Source organism: Mauremys mutica, chromosome 8 (assembly GCF_020497125.1).
Source record: "Mauremys mutica isolate MM-2020 ecotype Southern chromosome 8, ASM2049712v1, whole genome shotgun sequence".
Classification (NCBI taxonomy): domain Eukaryota; kingdom Metazoa; phylum Chordata; order Testudines; family Geoemydidae; genus Mauremys; species Mauremys mutica.
In genome coordinates, this window is record NC_059079.1 from 18,148,092 (window position 1) to 18,168,559 (window position 20,468).

Genomic DNA, 20,468 nt, shown 5'->3' on the forward strand with positions numbered 1-20,468 from the left:
GGTGCCTAATGTCTCATGGCCTGGAGTTGCTAAAAAGCATTTGATTAAGAAAAAAATTATGTTTTGAAAGAGTAACCATGAGCAAGTTTACACATTGTAAGGCAAATGCAAATGCATGATTTTGGGCCACTTACACAACATTGTGGGAGTGGTACCCTTTAAAAATTGCCTTTAAATGTAGGTTCCCCTTGCCCCAGACTCCTCCTTTGAGTTTCTATGGGTTAATGACTACCCCACGGGCACCCAATTAAGAGTTATTAAATAGGCAGCAGGTAAGTATTAAATAGGCAATAAAAGAAAGTATTTCTTCACATAACACACAATCAACCTGTGTAACTCATTGCCAGGAGATGACGTGAAGGACAAAAGTGAGTTCAAAAAAGAAATAGGTAAGTTCATGGAGGGCAGGTCCATCAATGGCTATTAGCCAAGATGGTCAAGGATGCCAACCCAGCTCCAGTATCCCAAAGCCTCTGACAGTCAGAAGCTGGGATTGGACATCAGGGGATGGGTCAGTCAATGAATTGCCCTGTTCTCTTCATTCCCTCTGAAGCATCTGGCACTGGCCACTGTCAGAAGACAGGCTGCTGGGCTAGATGGACCATTGGTCTGATCCAGCATGGCCATTCTTATGGTCTTAAGTGTTGCCCCTAGATCAGTGGTTCTCAAACTTTTGTACTGGTGACCCCTTTCACAGAGCAAGCCCCTGAGTGCTACCCCTCTTCCCCCCGTATAAATTAAAAATATGTGTTAATATATTTAACTACCATTATAAATGCTGGAGGCAATGCAGGGTTTGTGGGGGAGGCTGACACTCACAACCCCTCCATGTAATAACCTCACGACCCCCTCAGGGGTCCCAAACCCCAGTTTGAAAACCCCTGCCCTAGACCCAAGACATTCATACAGGGAGCTAGGCGGGAAGCCGGCTGGCTAGTGTGGTTGGCTGGGATTTGTAGTCCTTGTGGGCGGTTCAGTTTGCTGGTGGGCGTGGGAGAGACGCACCAATAGGACTACAAATCCCATTGCGCCAGGCCCTCTGGAGGCGGGGCTGGGTTTGTGACAGCTTGCCACTGGCCGCCTTCTTCCCTGCTGCTGGCAGTGCTGGGGCTGGCGAACGGGAGCGCTCGGCGCGAGCTAGCGCGCGCAGCTGCTCCCGCTCCCGGGGTTGGGCTCGCGGTTGCAAAGGGACCCCGCCGCCACGCTTTCTCTTAAAGGCACAGGCGGAGGCGAGGCGGAGCGGCAGCCTGCTGCGGGCTATGTTGGGTCAGTAGCGTGTTATGGGACAACTCCTCGCACGTTTTTTTAAACGCCATATTGCCGGAGTTTCCCCCCTCCCCAATCCCCCTACGAAGTAGTGAGTTGAGTTTCCCTCCCGGAGGAGGCGGCTCTTTGGAAGCGCCGTGGGTGCACTCAGGGTGGGTGGGAAGGAGGCGCCCCCGTCCCCCTTGCAAGCAGCACCGACATCGGCGGGGGTCCCTAAGGAGCCCCAGGAACCCAGTTACTCGGCGCGTTGGAGGCTAAGCCCGCAGGCAGCTGGGGAGAATTGCCCACGTGCAAAGAGCCCCCTGCTCCCCCCCCGCACGATTTGCGAGCGTCTCCGCTGTAACTTGGGGGTGGCTGGGCGGAGATGTCGGGCCTGGCGCTGGCGGGGTTCGGCGCTCTCTGCCTGGGGCCGCTCTGGTCGGGAAGGGGTGCGGGGGGACCTGCTCCTTCCCCGGCCACTGCTGCTCTGTAACTTTGCCGGGGTCGCTGTCGCTCCGCAGGGATCAGCGGGGAGCTCTGAGTGCGGGAGCGGCTGCGATGGCTTCCAAACTCCTGCGAGCCGTCGTGCTGGGTCCCCCCGGCTCTGGCAAAGGGACCGTGTGCCAGAGAATTGCCGAGAGCTTCGGGCTCCAGCACCTTTCCAGCGGGCACTTCTTGCGGGAGAACATCAGGGCAAAGAGCGGTAAGTGAATGCCCAGCTGTTGAGGATCTGCTCACCCAGGGGCGCCTACGTGTTGCCTTGCATGCAGGAGGCGCCCTGTGTTGCAGACCATCTGGGCTAGCGAACCGCAAGGCGAAATGGCTCAGGGATCAGTCGGGGCAGATGATCCTAAACGCTGTTTGTCCCGAGAGGGGAATTGTGCCATGAAATCGGTCCTTTTGCAAAATGAACCGTCGCTCAAGAAGCCAGTCGACAGTGTGTGTTGCTCACTGCATTGCATAACCCACTTGATTCACCATGTAATCAGGAGTGAAGAGAAACAGCACCTAACAACAAATTCTTTACATTTTTGTTACGTTGTAATGCAGCCTTTGTCCACTAATATGGTGCGTGACGAGGCTGACCAATCTTTAATCTAGTTAGGAAGCCAACCTCTATAATATTAGGGATTTCGTTTAAAAAAACCCTACAAAAACAATAGAGTTCTTGGGTAATGAAAACTGCAACAAATTATCCATAACAGGAGGCAATTGTGCCTCTTTGCACAATTTGCAATACACAGGCGTTAAGTTCACTCACTGTTTTTTTTCTGACGTAGTAAGTACAGCTGTGCATTTTAAAGGGGTGCTTTTTTTTTAAATCAGTGTTACTAATATCAGTGAATACAATTAAAACTTTTAAAATGTACTATTCACCATGTATGCTGCCTGGTTTTTTTTTTTTCCTCATTGTGTGAAAAATTGTAACTTCCTGGTTTTCATGTTTAAATCCACACAATTAACTTTTTTTAAATAGTTTTCTCTGAAAACTTAACAGTAATTCTTGCATGCTTAGTAATTGAGGTTCAGAAGAAGCCAGTATAAATAATTAGTGTGTGCCCGTTCATCCACTATTAGCTGTGGTTTTGGGGAAATACTGCACACTAGCTTTATCTGAGTACAAATATTATGTATCCTCAATTCATAATTCATTGTGAAAAATAGCTCCCTTCTCATGTCGTGTTACAAATATCTCAGCTGGGTTGTCTGCTTAGTTTTAATGCTAAAGCTTAAATCTCATCATCCCCTCTACAGGCACATATGGCTTGAAAGGCAGTGGAACCAGTGCAGTTCTGCTGCATGGGGCAGGTTATGGCACATCTGTGCAGTGAAGTGTACTGTACTGTGGAGCTGTGCTGTAGAGGGGGTTCACAGAGACTTCTCTCTGGTTCTTTTTTCAGGGTGGAGGATGGTGCTGGGGTATGGCCAGTAGCTGTGACCACATGAACCTGTCATCTTATCTCCTAAGCTGGAGATAAGTGGAGTGAATTAGTTCATACTAACAGAAAATCTGCAGTGAAACATGGGCTGCAGACTAGAGTCATGGGAAAAGATCTTGATGGTCCCGTGCTCCTCATAGTTCTCCCAGCTCTGGGCAGGGGAAATAATTTGGGCTTCATAGAGCTAGGCATTATCAAACTGGCTCAAACTTGGTTGCTTCTGGAAGTATTTTTATTTTTTCTAAAATAAAAACTTGTGCCATTTCTTTCTCTAACATATAAATGGTAACCTGGCATTGTAACTTATAAAAGAAAATATTTGCTTTAGGAATGCAGCCTTTTATATGCCGTTTCATCTTGGAGCCAGTGTTTATGGGCAAGTTGTAAACCCTTCAGAAACAGGCTTCATAATTAAAAGACTAACAGAGTCAGGGGTTGAATTTCAGTGGTGTCTGTTTGGGGGAGTTCAGTCCCCCTCACTAACAGAGCAGTGGAGTATGCTCAGTGCACACAAGCTAGGGGCTACTTATCACCCCTGTATAGAATTTTCAGTGAAGATCCTAGAATCTATTTCCTTTGTGTATCAATATTAGCTATTCACTTTCACGTGTGACAGTGGGTAATTATGTAAATACCACTTGAATTAGCAATAGCACTCTCTTATTCCTCTATCTCTTCCTTCTTTCTCTTGCCTCACTTCTCTGGGGCTAGATCTAACTAGAAGAGGTTTTCTGGTACTTGTGCAGGCAAACCCTCCTAGCATTAACACTGCTTATAGTGGCAAAAATGCTTCTGCTGGTATAGCTTATTTGTACCGGTTTCCTGAGCATAATTAGCTATACTCGCACAAGCATCTTTATGCAGCTATAATTGTATCTGCACTAGGGTTTTGGTGGTATAGCAACGTTGCAGAAAACATTGCAGACCTCACCAACGTTGATATACTAGCAAAAGTTTCTACTGTGGGCTTTGCCTAGATATTTTTCCTCTTATGGTAGACTGTTCACATCCCTTTTCCATGAACCCTTATGTTTGCCTATCTTTCCCTCTACCCTCTTATTCTCCCCCACTTCCCATTGTGAGGTTCTTTTTTCTTTCTTCAATCTAGTCTCATTTCCTTCTTCCTTTGTCACACTCCTTCTCTTTCAATGTGAGTTTCTTCTCCCCCTTCAAGAGGTTCACGCTGGGGCTCCTGCACAACAGCACAGACTTTGTGGTGCCTAGGAACAGTTTGGAATGGATAAGTGTGCAGCAGTTCTTGTTGGGTTTCAACCTGGAACTGCTGGCCTCACTGGAGATGTAATTCTGTGCGGGAGCAGAGGTGTGAGTTTCCCCTGAAGTGAAGTATTCTTACTGAGGTAACTAAAAATTACAGAGACAGGAAGATGCGGGATGCCTGCAGTTTCCATGTCCAGTTTACATTTCTGAGAGCTTTGATTTCATTGGCATTAAGAGGTCTTGTGCTAGCTGTAATTTAGATGGATACAGCCAACTTTGGCATCTTATATGCTGCCTGCCTGTTACGCTAAGGGCATGGTTACACTTGCAGATGTAGAGCGCTGTGAGTTAAATCAGCCCTCGGAGAGCGCAGTAGGGAAAGCGCTGCACTCTGTCCACTGCAAGTGCACTGGCGTGGCCACATTTGCAGCACTTGCAGTGGCATTGGAAGAGGTGCATTATGAGCAGCTATCCCGCAGCGCACCTCTTCCCATTCTGGTGCTGTGGCTTGTGGGAAGGGGGCGGGTGGATGCGGGGCATTCTGGCTCCTGTCCCAACGCCCCGTGATGCATCGCTTTGCATCCCAGCAGTCCATGTGCTTCTGTCCACATTTGGTGCCATCTTTCAACGTTTTTTGTATTGCACGCTCTGTCTTCCCTTTTGGTCTGTGGGAATGGAGCTCGAAGTGCTGAGGAATATGCTGATGGGTCTCGCCAGTACGTCACGTCTGGCAGTTGAGTTATTCCTTAAGATACAAACTGACAGTGAGGAGTCCGAAGATGATATGATATCTCGTGTAACGCATAGGACATGAGATTGCTTGTGGCATTCACGGACATGATCACCACCGTGGAACGCTGCTTTTGGGGGAAACAAGCACATCGTCATGCTAGTCTGGGATGACGAGCAGTGGCTGCAGAACTTTCAGGATGAGAAAAGCCACTTCCCTGGGACTGTGTGCTGAGCTCGCCCCCACCCTGCGGCGCAAGGACACGACATTGAGAGCTACCCTGCCGGTGGAGAAGTGGGTGGCTATTGCAGTCTGGAAGCTGGCAACTCCAGACAGCTACCGATTGGTCACTAGTCAGTTTGGAGTGGGAAAGTCGACCGTTGGAATCGTGTTGATGCAAGTTTGCAGGGCCATCGCATCCTGCTCAGAAGAACTGTGACTCTGGGTAATGTGTGTGACATTGTGGCTGGCTTTGCACAAATGGGTTTCCCTAACTGTGGAGAGGCAATAGATGGGACGCATATTCCTATTCTGGCACCAGCTCACCTAGCCTCCAAGTATGTTAATCAGAAGGGATATTTCTCTTTGGTTCTGTAGGTGCTTCTGGATCACCATGAGCATTTCATTGACATTAATGCAGGCTGGCCCAGAAAGGTGAATGACGCATGCATCTTTTGGAACACTGGCCTGTTCAGGAAGCTGCAAGCCGGGACTTTTTTTCCAGACCAGAAGATCACCGTAGGGGAAGTCGAAATGCCCATTGTGATCCTTGGAGACCCTGCTTACCCTTTAATTCTGTGGCTCATGAAACCCTACACAGGGAGCCTTGACATCAGCAAGGAGCGATTCAACAACAGGCTGAGCCGGTGCAGAATGAGTGTGGAGTGTGCTTTTGGCCATTTAAAGGATTGCTAGCACGCACTGTATGGGAAGCTGGACCTGGCTGATGACAGCATCCCCGCGGTTATATCCACGTACTGTACCCTCTATAACATTTGTGAAGGGAAAGGTGAAAGATTCACTCAGGCATGGAACTTGAGGTTCAACGCCTGGAGGCTGAATTTGAACAGCCAGAGAGCAGGGCAATTTGAGGGGCCCAGCATGGGGCTGCAAGGATTAGGGATGCCTTGAGGGAGCAATTTGAGGCTGAAAGCCACCAGTAATGTCTGGTGCCCTGCACGGGAGTGAAGTGCAGTGGTTCCAATGTTAGTAGGAATCTGTGTTTGCTATGCTGACTTGCAGTTCCTGTTGCTTTTCTGGGCTAAGGTATCTTTTACTTAATGCAATAATAAAGAATGTTTTCAAAGCCAAAAAAGCCATTTATTGAAAAGAAACACACTGCTTGGGAAACAGAAATGGCAAGGGGATGGGGTGGGGAACGGTTCATCACAGATGTGCGTATGTCCTGTTATCATACTCAGCCTTCCTGTCCAGAGTGCTGTGCAATGAGTGCTGCACTTCAGGCTGGCTATAATGCATAGTGATGGGGGTTGAGTGCAGTGGGTAAGGGTCGTAGTTTGCAGGGCTGGGTGGTGAAGCTCCAGGTGTTGGAGGCAGCTGGTGGTGATAAGAACCCAGATGATGTTGAGGGAAGTGGATTGGAGGTGAGATGGGGGCACAAGGGAAAGAGTTTTGGGACAAGGGTTGCAGGGCGGGGCGGGTGTGGTAGGGCTCCGCCTGCATGGCTATGAGCGCCTGAATAGAGTCCGCTTGGCGCTTTATGATGCTTATCAGCCGCTCTGTGCTTTGGTGCCGGTGCTCCGCATTCTGCTGGTGGAACCTCCTTTCACTCTCCCTCCACTCCTGCGCTTTTTGATTTTCATGAAGGGACTTCTGCATTACTTCATGCAGCAGCCTTCTTTGCTTCTACATGTCCTCTTCCTAATTCTTTGGAGTCTCTCTGCTGGTGATAAGATGGATGGTTGAGATCTCAAGGTTGCCTCTGTAAAGGCAAAATGCAACACTTAACAGAGGCAGCATTGTTCATACCAGACAGAGCAATGAGTCGCCTGCACTTAAAGACAAGCACAGTCTACACAGTAGCAGAATTTGCCTGTCTCAAAGCAAGCGCGCATAACCCACTGGAGCCCCAAAATGGTGAGTAAGCACAGGGTCGAGGGGGACTGATTGTTTCACTGCTGTCCTGTCCTCTGGGATTCTGTGCTTTGGGGAGAGCCAACAGCTGCAGGGGGCGCCTATACTGAACACTGTCCCCACATTCTCCACTGGAGTTCGTCCTGGAAGATATCTCGCTGCTGAGGGTGACCTGGGACGCAAGGGAGGGTCTTCTAGTACAATGCGGCTTCCGCCCTGGCCCATATGCAGCTTGCCTGTGTGCGGCAATGGTCCCCCCCCACCTCTCATGGCACAGTGGCACGGACATGTTGGCCTGACTGGGACAAGGAGCACAGTAGCGCTCCCAAGGATCCTGTGCAAGCACATTGGACAGCTTCTGCATGAGACCTTTGAAGAGATCACTGAGGCCGATTACCATGATGTGAGAGAACACATCAACACCCTATTCTGCATCTAGGCATGCATGCAGCCCTAACTCTCCTTGCCCCAAGAGCCCGCACCGAATAACTTCCTTCCCAAAATAAAAGCCGCTTACCGAGAACCCCCTCTGGTGTTTGTCCTTCCCCAAGGACTGGCCGCTGTGACTGGCTACCTTCCTGCTGGCTTGAAAACAGCTCCTGGCTGCATACATCTAGGGATGCCGGGGTGTCTTCCTCCTCCTCAGCACCCTCACTCCTACTTTCCTCCTCGTCCTCCTGCCTTGTTGCACTGGGCTCTGAAGTGTCCATGGTGGTCGTTGGAGTGGAGGTGGGGTTGCCCCCCAGTATTGTGTCCAGCTCTCCGTAGAAACGGCAGGTCATGGGGGTAGCACAGGAGTGGCTGTTTGCCATGCGGGCTTTGCGGTAGGCATTCTGCAGCTCCTTCACTTTAACCCTGCACTGCAGTGCGGCCTGGTCATGGCCCCTTTCCATCATGTCCCTTGATATCTGCCCAAAGGTTTGTAATTCCTACAGCTGGAGTGCAGCTGGGACTGGACAGCTTCCTCCCCCCAAACACTGATGAGGTCCAGCGCCTTGCCATTGATCCATACTGGGGATCGCCTGGCACGTGGAGGCATGGCCACCTGGAAAGATGTGCTGAGAGTACTCCATGCCTGGCTGAGCAAACAGGAAGGGGATTTTCAAAATTCCCAGACAATTTAAAGGGCGGGTCTGATGGTTGGTCACCTGAGGATAGGGCAGTAGAGTTCAAAGTGATGACCAGAGTGGCTAGAACAGGCATTGTGGGATACTTCTGGAGGCCAATCAGAGTGCATTAACAGACCAGGGTGTCCACACTGGTGTTGCGGCGTCCAGCCAGGGCGCACCAAGTGTTATGCCTCTTGTGGAGGTGGATTACCAGGAGCACTTCAACTGCGGAGTCTGGGTGCTCTATGTGCCTTGCCAGTGTGGCTGAATCGTGAGTTAGGGCATCCGGGGCTGCTTTAATGTGCTCTAACTTGCAAGTGTGGCCATGCCCTAATTAGTATTGTCTCCCTGTTTCCTTGTGCTTCCCTGGCCCGTTGCATCCATCTGTTTGTGTTATAAGTAGACTGAGTCTAAGCTCTTTGGAGCATGGCCAGCGTTTTGGTTCTATGATTTGTACAGCTCCTAGCACAGCGGGGCCCTGATTCATGACTGGTGCTATGACAATACAACTAACTTTAAGAAGTGAATTGAAAAATACCTTACACTGGCCCCCAGATTACTCTGTTGACTTTTATGGTTAGGCAATCAGTTCTCTTTTCCCCCAAAATGTTGTTTTCTCCTCTTACTCGGAAAGTCCTACCCAGAGAGGAAACTGACTCACTGTACAGGGGGAACAGTGAAACTGAATATACACAACCATTAACCGAAACAGAGAAATGTTTTGCCCCTCAACTTTCAGTTGTTTTGTAACAAAAGTAGGTATAACATTCAGACGGCAGTGTGAACTTTTTTCAGTTGTGTATTTTTTTTAATGTGTGACCTACAGGCTGTGCTGTAGTCGTTAGATAATAAGTGCTGCCCCTTACATTGATAGCAGGGATTAATTCCTCAAATTGGATTGTCATCAAAGTACTATTTTAAAGATGGCTAGATTTTGAAACCAGGGAAATCCAGGTCAGATAAACGTACTATTGCAACACTAAGGGTATGTGTGGGGAGGTGGGGGCGGGGACTCAAGTGTTTGAGGGTAGAGAGGGAATAGTAAAGGGGAAGATCTAAAAATTATGACTCACTAGTGACTTGATGGGGTGAGTGTGCAGCAAGCCAGGGAGTGACTCAGGGTGCCATCTTGCTGTATGCTAACTGGCCATGTGGACTCTGCTGCCACGTAGTAAAAGTTCCATAACTCAAACGTTCTGTGGGACTCTTAGTGCGCATAGCAGGGTCCACGTGGTCTGTTAGTGTGTGGAATTCTGGCGTGCTGTAGATTCACATGGTAGCTTGCTGTGCAGACAAACCCTAGTGCACAAGAATTTGTGGCCTATCATGCTCTAATTGTTCCTTCTAGCCTTCAACTCTGTGAAGAAATACATTTTTTCCTATGGTTTGGTCTTTTAAGGCCAAGTTCTTAATGACTTTAGTCCAGCAAAGCCAAATTGTCCTTTTTAAAAGTTCAACTGCAAATTTTTTTTTTTTTTTTAAAGGAAAAATACCTGCGTGCAAATGAACTGTTTCTGTGGAGGCTTACAAAAGAGGATGGGACAATACTACAGCAAATGAAAAGCACTGCTGCTCTCTGTGCATGACTAGTTCAATGGGACTACTCATTTTCATAAATCTTGGCAAGATTGAGGCCTAAATTATTAGGCTTTCCAGAACAGTTTGTTCTTACCTTTTTCTTTACACGAATATCATGTGCTAGCTAAAGCCATCCCTAGAGTAAGCTAGTCTGAACTTGGCCCTGTGTATTCCCATTCTGAATTTTTATTAGGCACTACTTGGTTCATGTTTTCACAGAATATCAGGGTTGGAAGGGACCTCAGGAGGTCATCTAGTCTAACCCCCTGCTCAAAGCAGGAGCAATCCTCTGACAGATTTTTGCCCCAGATCGCTAAATGGCCCTCTGAAGGATTGAACTCACAACCCTGGGTTTAGCAGCCAATGCTCAAACCACTGAGCTGTCCCTCCCCCCCTTAAAGCATTGAGGCTGCAGAAGGACCAACCTGATGAGATAACAGGACAGGGAGTTCTCACCTCAGAACCTTGCATCCTCTCCATTTAAAGAGCTACTCCATTCTCCCTTATATCTGGGTGGGGAAAGGATCTCCTACAACTACTATGCAATGCAGTAAGGTGTTTGTTCCACCTACCATTGAAATACAGCCGCTTCTGGGTGTCGAGCAGCAGCTGTTGAAAAGTGCATGACACTATACAGTTCAGGAAATGAAGACTAATTCAACAGCTGGGGGAACTTGACCAGCACACTGGAGATGGGACTCCTACTTTTACCCAAAGTACTGTGATTATATTTTATTTCTCCACAAGAGGAGCTTGGTCTTATGTCTCAATCAAAAGGCTGAGTGCGCTGTTGTGTCAGAACTACACCTCTACCCCGATATAACGCTGTCCTTGGGAACCAACAAATCTTACCGCGTTATGTCGAACTTGTTTTGATCCGCTGGAGCGCGCAGCCCCGCCCTGCCCCGCCGGAGCACTGCTTTACCGCGTTATATCCGAATTCTTGTAATATTGGGTCGCGTTATATCGGGGTAGAGGTGTATGTGGTGTTGAAGTTGAACTATAACATCTCTGATGGCACACTTGCCAGCACTGGTTTAGGTATACATGTTAATCAACATCCTGCTTACTAAATGGTTGTGCTATTGAAAGAAAACTCAGCTTTAACAGTAAAGAGACTCTTAAATCTGTTCTGTCCTATATGTTGAGAAGACTGACAGACAACGCAGCACCCTATCTCGTTGTGTATTACCTTAGTCTTGCTTGATCTGGATGGAAACTCTTTCCAAACAACAACATCTCTAGTCCTGCTTTTAAAACTGGAGGGGATGGTTATACCCGTGCTAATAATCTGATGCCATCTGGATTTCTAACTTCAATTATCTGACCAATAAAGAGCCTGCAGTGCAAGGAGACGGAGCTCAGTTGGAACTATCCTGTGATCTGAAGTAGCTATAGAAAAAAGCCAGAATATTTTTTTATATCTATAATGTTCTAACACAGTGGCCAGTAAACTATTGTTCTTAGTCATCTTTGAGGCCTTCATATCCTCAGTTAGTCCATAAAGATCAGATCCTGCAAAGTGCTGAACATAATGAACGTTGAGAGTAAAAATGCATCTGTATTGAAGAAGACATCCTTACAACAGCAAGGAGCTGGGTGAGTAGAGACATGGCTACAAGTGGTTCCATCTGTGTTGCTGATCACCCTCCATTCCTCTTGACTTCAGATGGTAATTAATGCAGGATTGAGCCCTTTCCATCCAATGAAAGGTTTGAACATGGTAATAGACACCAATCTGTGGAAGAATGCGGAATCATGAGTCCTTAACAGGATTCACAGGTTATTTGTATAATGGGATTATTAAAACTCAAGTTGAATTTTCTGCCAAAAGGCTGCGTGTTTTTGAATTTTTCTGGTTTGTGTGAGTCAAATATCCTCCAAGTGAGTGGCTTGTCTATGTCTCTTACGTTAATTGCATCATTCAACTCACTGCTTCTGCTTTCTATGTCTAGCTATGCGTGATCTCTTTAAAACGTTACTTGTCTTAAAAGGTAACAAGCTTACTGACAATAGACAGTATTAATGAACATGCTCCTGTCAGCTATCTCTCTGTTCAGGTGCTTGGTTAAATTGACACAGAACCTGGGTTCTACCCTAAGATACATTACAAAGCTGCTGAGACTGTTTGTTTTTTAAACAATATTGAATTAACAGTCAAGTTAGCAATAGTACAACGTGAGAAGTTGGAGTATGTTGTCTGAGTATGTTGGAGAACAATAAATCTTGACATAAAAGAGGGGCCAGAATCATCGTTTGGGTTAGAGGCAGTTTAGTCAGATTCCGTTCCAGAGTTCGCAGGTGAGATTTATACCTGCTCTTCAGGTTTGGGGCCCACCTCTAATTAGGGTGGGAAAAATATACTGAAATAGTTACTAGTGACCTGAGCCATCCACCCTCGAGTACAGGCTGCTGAGTCTTTCATCAGTTAGTAACTGGTTCGAATGTGGTGCAGATTACTTAGCTCTTCTCATTCTCAAAGTTCTCCACAATCCTTAATCCTTTCTACACTCTTGTGAGGTAGGTAGTCACATGCCATGAAACAGTTGTGATTAGACTAGGAGTCCTTTACTCCCAGCTGTGTCCACCAGCTGCATGGCCACTCTTCCCCCTCTGAGGGGGAAGAAAGGCAGAAAAGATCGGGCCTCAGCCAGAATTCCTGGTCCAGATCTCTTATTTAATCTCTGTATGACTGGGTAAACCAATGTCGGGATTCACAATCCAAACTTCCGGCAGTCAGGAATCCAATGTCTGATTTCGACCCATTTCAGATTTGAGCTGCAAGCTCTCTGAGCCTGGATCTTTGGCTTGTCTTAGCCTTTCCTCTAGCAGGGACTGAAAGCAGTTAGCTGTCAGTGGTGTTTTGGCCTGTGTGACATGCATTGGTTTCAGCCCAGTGCCTAATAGGTGGGTGTCTACTTTACAAGCCCCACATATGTGGTCTCCTCAGAGGAATTAAGGTTTGAATGAGCATGGATCCCAAATGACTGTCTTGCATCTAGGGATGATCATAACCCCCGTGCTGAGCCATGCTGGCATGGCAGTTCAGGAGAAGCCTTTCACTATTACTGCCCATGCTTTGCTTGTTCAATGGATTGAAAAGATAATTAATCCTCCAGGGCAGTCAAGCTGGTCCCTCTCATCACTGTAAATTCAACTGGTTTGCCCTTTAAAATGACCCTTGTGTAGCTGTAAATAACCAGCTTCTAATAAAAAGCAAGAGTCCTGTGGCACCTTAAAGACTAACAGATGTATTGGAGCATAAGCTTTCATGGGTGAATGCCCACTTCGTCAGACGCATGTAATGACTTCTAATACTTCTCTGGCTCTCTTGAACTCTTTCAGTCTCCTTATAATTAACTTTACCGGTTGGTACTTGGATCCTGATGGGCTCTTGAAATTTCAGACAAGTTCACCAGTTAAGTGAAATAATGTGACTTGCCATATCCATTCCATTATATAGGTAGCTAACAGCTTGGTAATAAGGGCTGCCACACAAAGGAGAGACTGGCACACATCCCTTTGTTAGAGAAATGATCTATTGTAATGACTATTTTGTCATAGAGTGGGCAGAAATGTAAATCTATTTACACTAATGTAAATCAGGAGTGGGGAGGGTGGCCTCAGAGACCACTTGTTAAAATCAACCACCATACTGAGGGGAAGTTTGGGATGATCTTTCCTGTCTCTGATGGAGCTTGTGTTCTGCTCTGGATGTTTATAGATGATCTCTGCAAGTCATGAGTTATCCTTCTTACTTAGAAAAGATCGTGCCAAGTGTAGGTGAAACTGGCTGTATAAGGAAGCCACCCTAAGTGCCACAAGTTTTGAGGTCAGAGAATGTAATCTGGTAACTTGGTTCTCTTAAAGGTAGCAAGTATTATAGACTTTAAGGCAAGAAGGGACCATCATGATGATCTAATCTGACCTCCTGCACATTGCAGGCCACAGAACCTTGCCCACCCATTCCTAAAAATAGACATACAATCTCTGGCTGAGTTACTGAAGTCTTTAAACTATGATTTGAGAATAAACAGTTTTATATAAACCTTATTGGTCTGACTGTTGAACTAGATAACACTTATTAACACAGAAAATGTGTAACTAATTGTGCACTGGCTTGTAAACTTGTTTATAAAGTCCACTTATGAGTTTAGAAAATATCCTCTGTATGAAAGGATATGGTTCCTGCATCATGAATCTGCTTAACTGTCTTTGTGCTGTGACTCTGCAATAGTTCATAAACCTCAGCTAAGTTAGTGATACTTTACTTGTGGCATTTGCTGGAGAAATTAATGACCACGGAGCCAAGATTTTAAAAAATGCCAACAGACAGTTTGGCTCCTAAAATAAGTGGTGCTTTTTTGTTGTGTTTTTTTTTAAGTGCTGAGCATTCATCCACTTGAGAGGGACTATTCATGTGCTTAAAGTTAAGCACGTGTTTTGCTAGACTAGAGCTATCGTCTGTCTCCTCAAACCTAGGGTGCTACTGAATGTCTTTCCCACTGTCTTGATGAGAGCAAGGAGGCTGAGGATTAATTTTAGATAAAGATGAACTGCCTATGGTGAGATGAGGGCGGCAGCTTGGGTATTTAGTTGAGATATTTGCCCACTACCAGGGCTTTCAATTTGGGCAGTAGAAGAAGGGGTGGCTTGGTTAGGTTCCGAGTTCATGGCAACTATGTCAGTAAACCCACATCTGGCAAGAAGGCTGGCCAGCTCCTTTCCTGTTGGACATGGACCTTACTAACGGTATCCAGGCCTCTCCCACCTTTCCAGTTGGACTGTGTAGTGTGTGCCATATAGGGCTATACTTTAAATCCCTCTTTGAAATTGAAGCTTGTGCAAAATGCATCGGCTCACTTTTAAAAGCAGAGCATCTTGCCATGAGCCTCTGATGCTAAAATTCTGGGATCCCACTGGCAGCCCACTTGCTTCTGGGAATGATACAAGCTGTTGTGTTTGACTTACAAAGAACTAAATGGTCTGGGAGCATCCTAGCAGAGGGACTGCCCCTCTTCCCCATGTGATATTGCTGCAGGAGAGATCAGCAGAGGCACCTGAGCTGAGTTCCCCTCTCTGCAGAAGAGAGGGACCTGGTAACAGGATGTGCTCTGTGAGGGGCCCCTCAAATATAGAATTCACATCCCCTGGTCTGAAATAGCTGGAACTTGTTGACCTTGTACAAAATCCCATCTAGTTGACCAGGCTTTGGGAGGAGGGCTGAGAGGGTTGGGGGTGGGATTTGCTTTAGGAATCTCAGATGGGAGAACTTGAATTGATCATGTAAGTCCAGGCAGCATAACCTGTCCTAGAGTTGGGAATATGCTACTAATGTAACTTTAACTTGTGGCAAGGGCACCTGGAGCTGGGGCACAGGCTTTCCTTTATCTGTGTCATTTTAAATCTGAACAGATGCAGTGTTGTACAACCTGAGTCCTCATCACCTCCTGGGAGGATGATAAATACCTTCATTCTTCTAATCTCTGACTCAGGGATGAAGATGATGCGGATTTCGTAAATTGACATGGGTTTGGTCAATTCCCACCGCCAGGGTTTTTTGTTCTACTAGTATTAAAAAAACAAACATGCAGTATCCAAACTGTGTGAAGTGCCTGACTCTATCTCTCGGTATCAAAGACGTTCAGGTCAAAGGCAGAAACTCTGGGCTAGAGTCTCGGCTCAGGCTGAGCTGTATTTGACGCAGGACCTGGAGTGGGTGGGTGGCTGTATACCACCTTTGTGTTTTCTTGATCCTTGGATCACTCTTACTGAGGAAGCTGGAGACTCCAGCAGGTAGGAGCAGAAGCAGCCAAAGCAGGAACGTTTGGACATGCGGAGAACTTTCTACAGCGTTGACTGGACTTTCTCTACACCTGTCCTGATTGGCTGTTTTGCCCAAGCCTCTCCCATCTTCCCTTACAGTTTCCTCACCTTGACGTCACTCCACACCTGCCCCTCTTACCCTCTTCGATCCTGTCCCCATACACCCTTCCCTTTAATGTCCCGGCTCCCCTTGCTTTTCTTTCCATTTAGCTTATCCACCCTCCTAGGGTGACCAGACAGCAAGTGTGAAAAATCGGGACGGGGGTGGGAGGTAATAGGAGCCTATATAAGAAAGACCCAAAAATCGGGACTATCCCTATAAAATCGGGACATCTGGTCACCCTAATCCCTCTATACAGGGAGAGGCAAGTTTCAGCGTTGCTTGTAACCATGTTAGGCACAGGTAGGCTGACCAGACAGCAAATGTGAAAAATCGGGACGGGGGTGGGGAGTAATAAGAGCCTGTATAAGAAAAAGACCCAAAAATCGGGACTGTCCCTATAAAATCGGGACATCTGGTCACCCTCCACACTAAACGCACCCAAAAAGAAATAACTGTGGAACTAACATGACATTTGCTGCCATCACATGGTTAACTGTGCTTGTGCATGCTATCCCTTGTCCCAAACCTGCACCTGTCTGTTTTTAGGCTGTAAGCTTTTTGGAGTAGGGGCTGGCTGCTCCTATGTTGGTACAGTAACGAGCACAATAGGGCCTCATTCTTGATTGGTCCATAGGTACTGCTGTAATAAATGTGACTGAGACTACTTAGTGGATCATCTGTGTGGCGCTTTCTAGGGGTTTAGAAGAATCTGGTAGCCTGCCATGGCAGTGGTTCCAGAACACACAAGTCTGTGCTTTCCTTTGTGTACATAAGAGGAGGGGAGCATAGATCCTTGGGGTAGATGACTTCAGGTGTCTCTTAAAATCCTAAGCCCAACTTCTGGCCTCAGAAAGTTGGCCATCATTGTTGTAATTTAACCATCTTAGTACACAGTTAACTGTTGCTAGTGTTGAATTAACTGTCTCTCTTCTTCATTAACGTTAGATAATTTAGATGAATATAAACAAGAAATCGTGTAAAAGGTTACTTTGTACAGGGGAAAGTATGAGCTTATATTGGGAAATCTGGCCATGGGAAAGGTAACTGGAGGGCGGTTGAAAAATTATAAAACCCTTCCCATTTGGCTTTTCCTTGAGGACTTTTGTGATGCATTTTTTTTTTCATCCATGCCAGTTTCCTAGCAGCCGGGCACTGCAGAACTTTGCAGCAGCTGTGCCGTGAAGATCACACTTTCTTAGAGTCTGTGTGTTTGGAAATACATTCTCCATGAGCCAATACAGCAGTAACTTTCTCACTCACTTGTCTTGTTTTCATTTAAATACCAGCAGCCCTGGCTGGAAACCCAAGATCTAATGGCAAGAAATGTAGCAAACCTGTAACCGCAGCCCTGGCTTTGACAAATGTGTGATCTGGTTGGGGGAGGGGGAGGAGGCTGGCTTGTGAATAGAGGAGGGAGATGGGGCAGTGACGCTGAGGAAATCATGAGGGAAGAATCTTAATTTTTATGCACTGCTTAGGTTTTGTCAATGCTCTTAAAGATTGGCCATTCCACAGGAAGACTAGTGTGGCCAGGGACGCCAGCCTCATGCTACTGCTCCCGGCCCCTTCCCTTTTAAGGCAATCTGGCCAATGACTAAAAAGCGGCTCATGCAACTCGCTTTTGAACACATGAATGTGCAAGTTGCACATTATTACAGGCCACAGCTTCTCTAACGAGGGCAAATCCCAAATTGTCACATGGGAGGCTCGGTTATGGAGCCTGGACTCTTTGGTCAGTTGGCATGCGCTGAAAGTGCTGGAAAGGAGTCCCTTCCATTGTTTAAAATGTCCCTAAAGGTAGCTAAGGAGCTATGCTGAGGGGTACCGTTTTCAAGGGCAAAAATTACTTCAACATACTGCCATTACTTGAAAGCATCACTGGAGTCTCTGGCTACTACAGTGCAAGTTAAGTTGTAATTGCAGTGTAGGAAGGTATACCCATGGAGGCTTTAATATGGTTCGTGCGGGTAATGGTGGTAGTGAAGATGTGGCAACATGGGCTACCAACCTGAGTATGTACCCAGGGTCCCCGGCTGGCTTCTACTGGGGTGGCAAAGCCAACACAGTCCTTGCTGCTACTGTTACCTGTGCTAGCTAGAGTAAAGCTAGCATAGGTGTGCCTACCTGCATTACAATTCTATCTTAATTTGTGATATAGATGTACCCTATAGCAACCAAATGATTGGAGAGAAAAACATAGTGGAATGGTATTTTCTATTTCCTCCTTTTGGAAAATGAAATCTGCATTTCTGTATACTTGCTAAGGATGAGTTGTTTATGTGAGCAGTGTGAAACTTACAATGTCCTTCATTATTCATTTCAAGAGCTTGGGTTTTGTAAATTAGATCTTGGGTAATTACATTGTTCTCATGCCACCTTAACAAGCTTTTGAAATGCTTTTTTGGCTTTGGGCTAGTACTGAACCATTAGATCAGTATTCGCAGCAGCTGCATAGTCTAGAGTCAAATGATAAGAACGGCCATATTGGGTCAGATCAAAGGTCCATCTAGCCCAGTATCCTGTCTTCTGACAGTGGCCAGTGCCAGGTGCCCCAGAGGGAATGAACAGAACAGGTAATCATCAAGTGATCCTTTCCCTGTCGCTCATTCCCAGCTTCTGGCAAATGGAGGCTAGGGACACCATCCCTGGTTAATAGCCATTGAAGGACCTATCCTCCATGAATTTATCTAGTTCTTTTTTGAACCTTTTATAGTCTTGGCCTTCACAACATCCTTTGGCAAAGAGTTCCACAGGTTGACTGTGCATTGTGTGAAGAAATACTTCCTTTTGTTTGTTTTAAACATGCTGCTTATTAATTTCATTCGGTGCCCCCTAGTTCTTCTGTTATGAGCTGGAGTAAATAACACTTCCTTATTTACTTTCTTAACACCCGTCATGATTTCATAGACCTCTGTGATATAACCCTCTTAGTTGTCTCTCTTCCAAGCTGAAAAGTCCCAGTCTTATTAATCTCTCCTCAGACGACAGCTGTTCCATACCCCTAATAATTTTTGTTGCCCTTTTCTGAACCTTTTCCAGTTCCAATATATCCTTTTCGAGATGGGGCAACCACATCTGCATGCAATATTCAAGATATGGGCATACCATGGATTTATATAGAGGCAATATGATATGTTCTGTCTTATTATCTATCCCTTAATGATGCCCAACATTCTGCTAGCTTTTTTGACTCCCGCTGCACATTGAGTGGATGTTTTCAGAGAACTATCCACAATGACTCCAAAATCTTTCTTGAGTGGTAACAGCTAATTTAGACCCCATCATTTTATATGTATAGTTGGGATTATGCTTTCCGATGTGCGTTACTTTGCATTTATCAACACTGAATTTTGTCTGCCATTTTGTTACCCAGTCACCCAGTTTTAGAGAGATCCTTTTGTAGCTCTTTGCAGTCTGCCTGGAACTTAACTATCTTGAGTAGTTTTGTATCATCTGCAATTTTTGCCACCTCACTGTTTACCTCCTTTTCCAGATCATTAATTAATATGTTGAATGGGACTGGTCCCAGTACAGACCCCTGGGAGACACCACTATTTACCTTTCTCCATTCTGAAAACTGACCATTTATTCCTACCCTTTGTTTCCTATCTTTTAACCAGTTACCAATCCATGAGAGGACCTTCCCTCTTATCCCATGACAGCTCACTTTGCTTAAGTGGCTTTGGTGAGGGACCTTGTCAAAGGATTTCTGAAAATCTAAGTACACTATATCCACTAGATTCCCCCTTGTCCACATGCTTGTTGACCCCCTCAAAGAATTCTAGTAGATTGGTGAGGCATGATTTCCCTTTACAAAAACCATGTTGACTCTTCCCCAACAAATTATGTTCATCTATGTGCCTGGCAATTTTGTTCTTAACTATAGTTTCAGCCCAGTTTGCCCGGTACTGAAGTCAGGCTTATCAGCCTGTAATTGTTGGGATCACCTCTGGAGCCCTTTTTAAAAAATTGCGTCACATTAGCTATCCTCCAGTCTTTTGGTACAGAAGCTGATTTAAATGGTAGGTTACAGACTACAGTTAATAGTTCTGCAATTTCACATTTGAGTTCCTTCAGAACTCTTGGGCGAATACCATCTGGTCCTGGTGACTTATTGCTGTTTAATTTATCAGTTTGTTCCAAAACCTCTTCTAATGACACCTCAATCTAGGTCAGTTCCTCAGATTTGTCACCTAAACAGAATGGCTCAAGTTTGGAAAGAATTCATTTAGTTTCTCCGCAATGCCCTTATTGTCCTTGTGTGCTCCTTTAGCATTTCGATTGCCCAGTGGCCCTACTGATTGTTTAGCAGGCTTCCTGTTTGTACTTAAAGTTTTTTTGCTATTGCTTTTTGAGTCTTTGGCTAGCTGTTCTTCAAATTCTTTTTTGGCCATCCTAGTTATATTTTTATACTTCATTGCCAGAGTTTATGCTCCTTTCTATTTTCTTCACTCGGATTTAACTTCCACTTTTTAAAGGATGCCTTTTGGCCTCTCACTCCTTCTTTTACTTTGTTGTTTATCCACGGTGGCACTTTTTTAGTTCTCTTACTATGTTTTTTATTTAGGGAATACATTTAGGTTGAGTATTTTATTTTAATAGCCTCTCTAATCTCCCTGAGCATT

The 20,468-nt window shown here is 45.9% G+C and overlaps 1 protein-coding gene across 3 annotated transcripts in view; it reads left to right on the plus strand.

Moving 5' to 3' along the window:
- Positions 1–1,063: 1,063 nt before the first annotated feature.
- The window catches only part of AK4 (adenylate kinase 4), a 41,713-nt gene continuing 22,308 nt past the window's right edge, over positions 1,064–20,468 (plus strand). The window contains exons 1-2 of one of the 3 annotated variants that reach the window (XM_045028221.1): positions 1,064–1,266; positions 1,767–1,948. In XM_045028221.1, the coding sequence (XP_044884156.1) occupies positions 1,804–1,948 (145 nt within the window). In that variant the 5' untranslated portion in view covers positions 1,064–1,266; positions 1,767–1,803. The other 2 variants (XM_045028222.1, XM_045028224.1) reach the window with 2 other exon arrangements.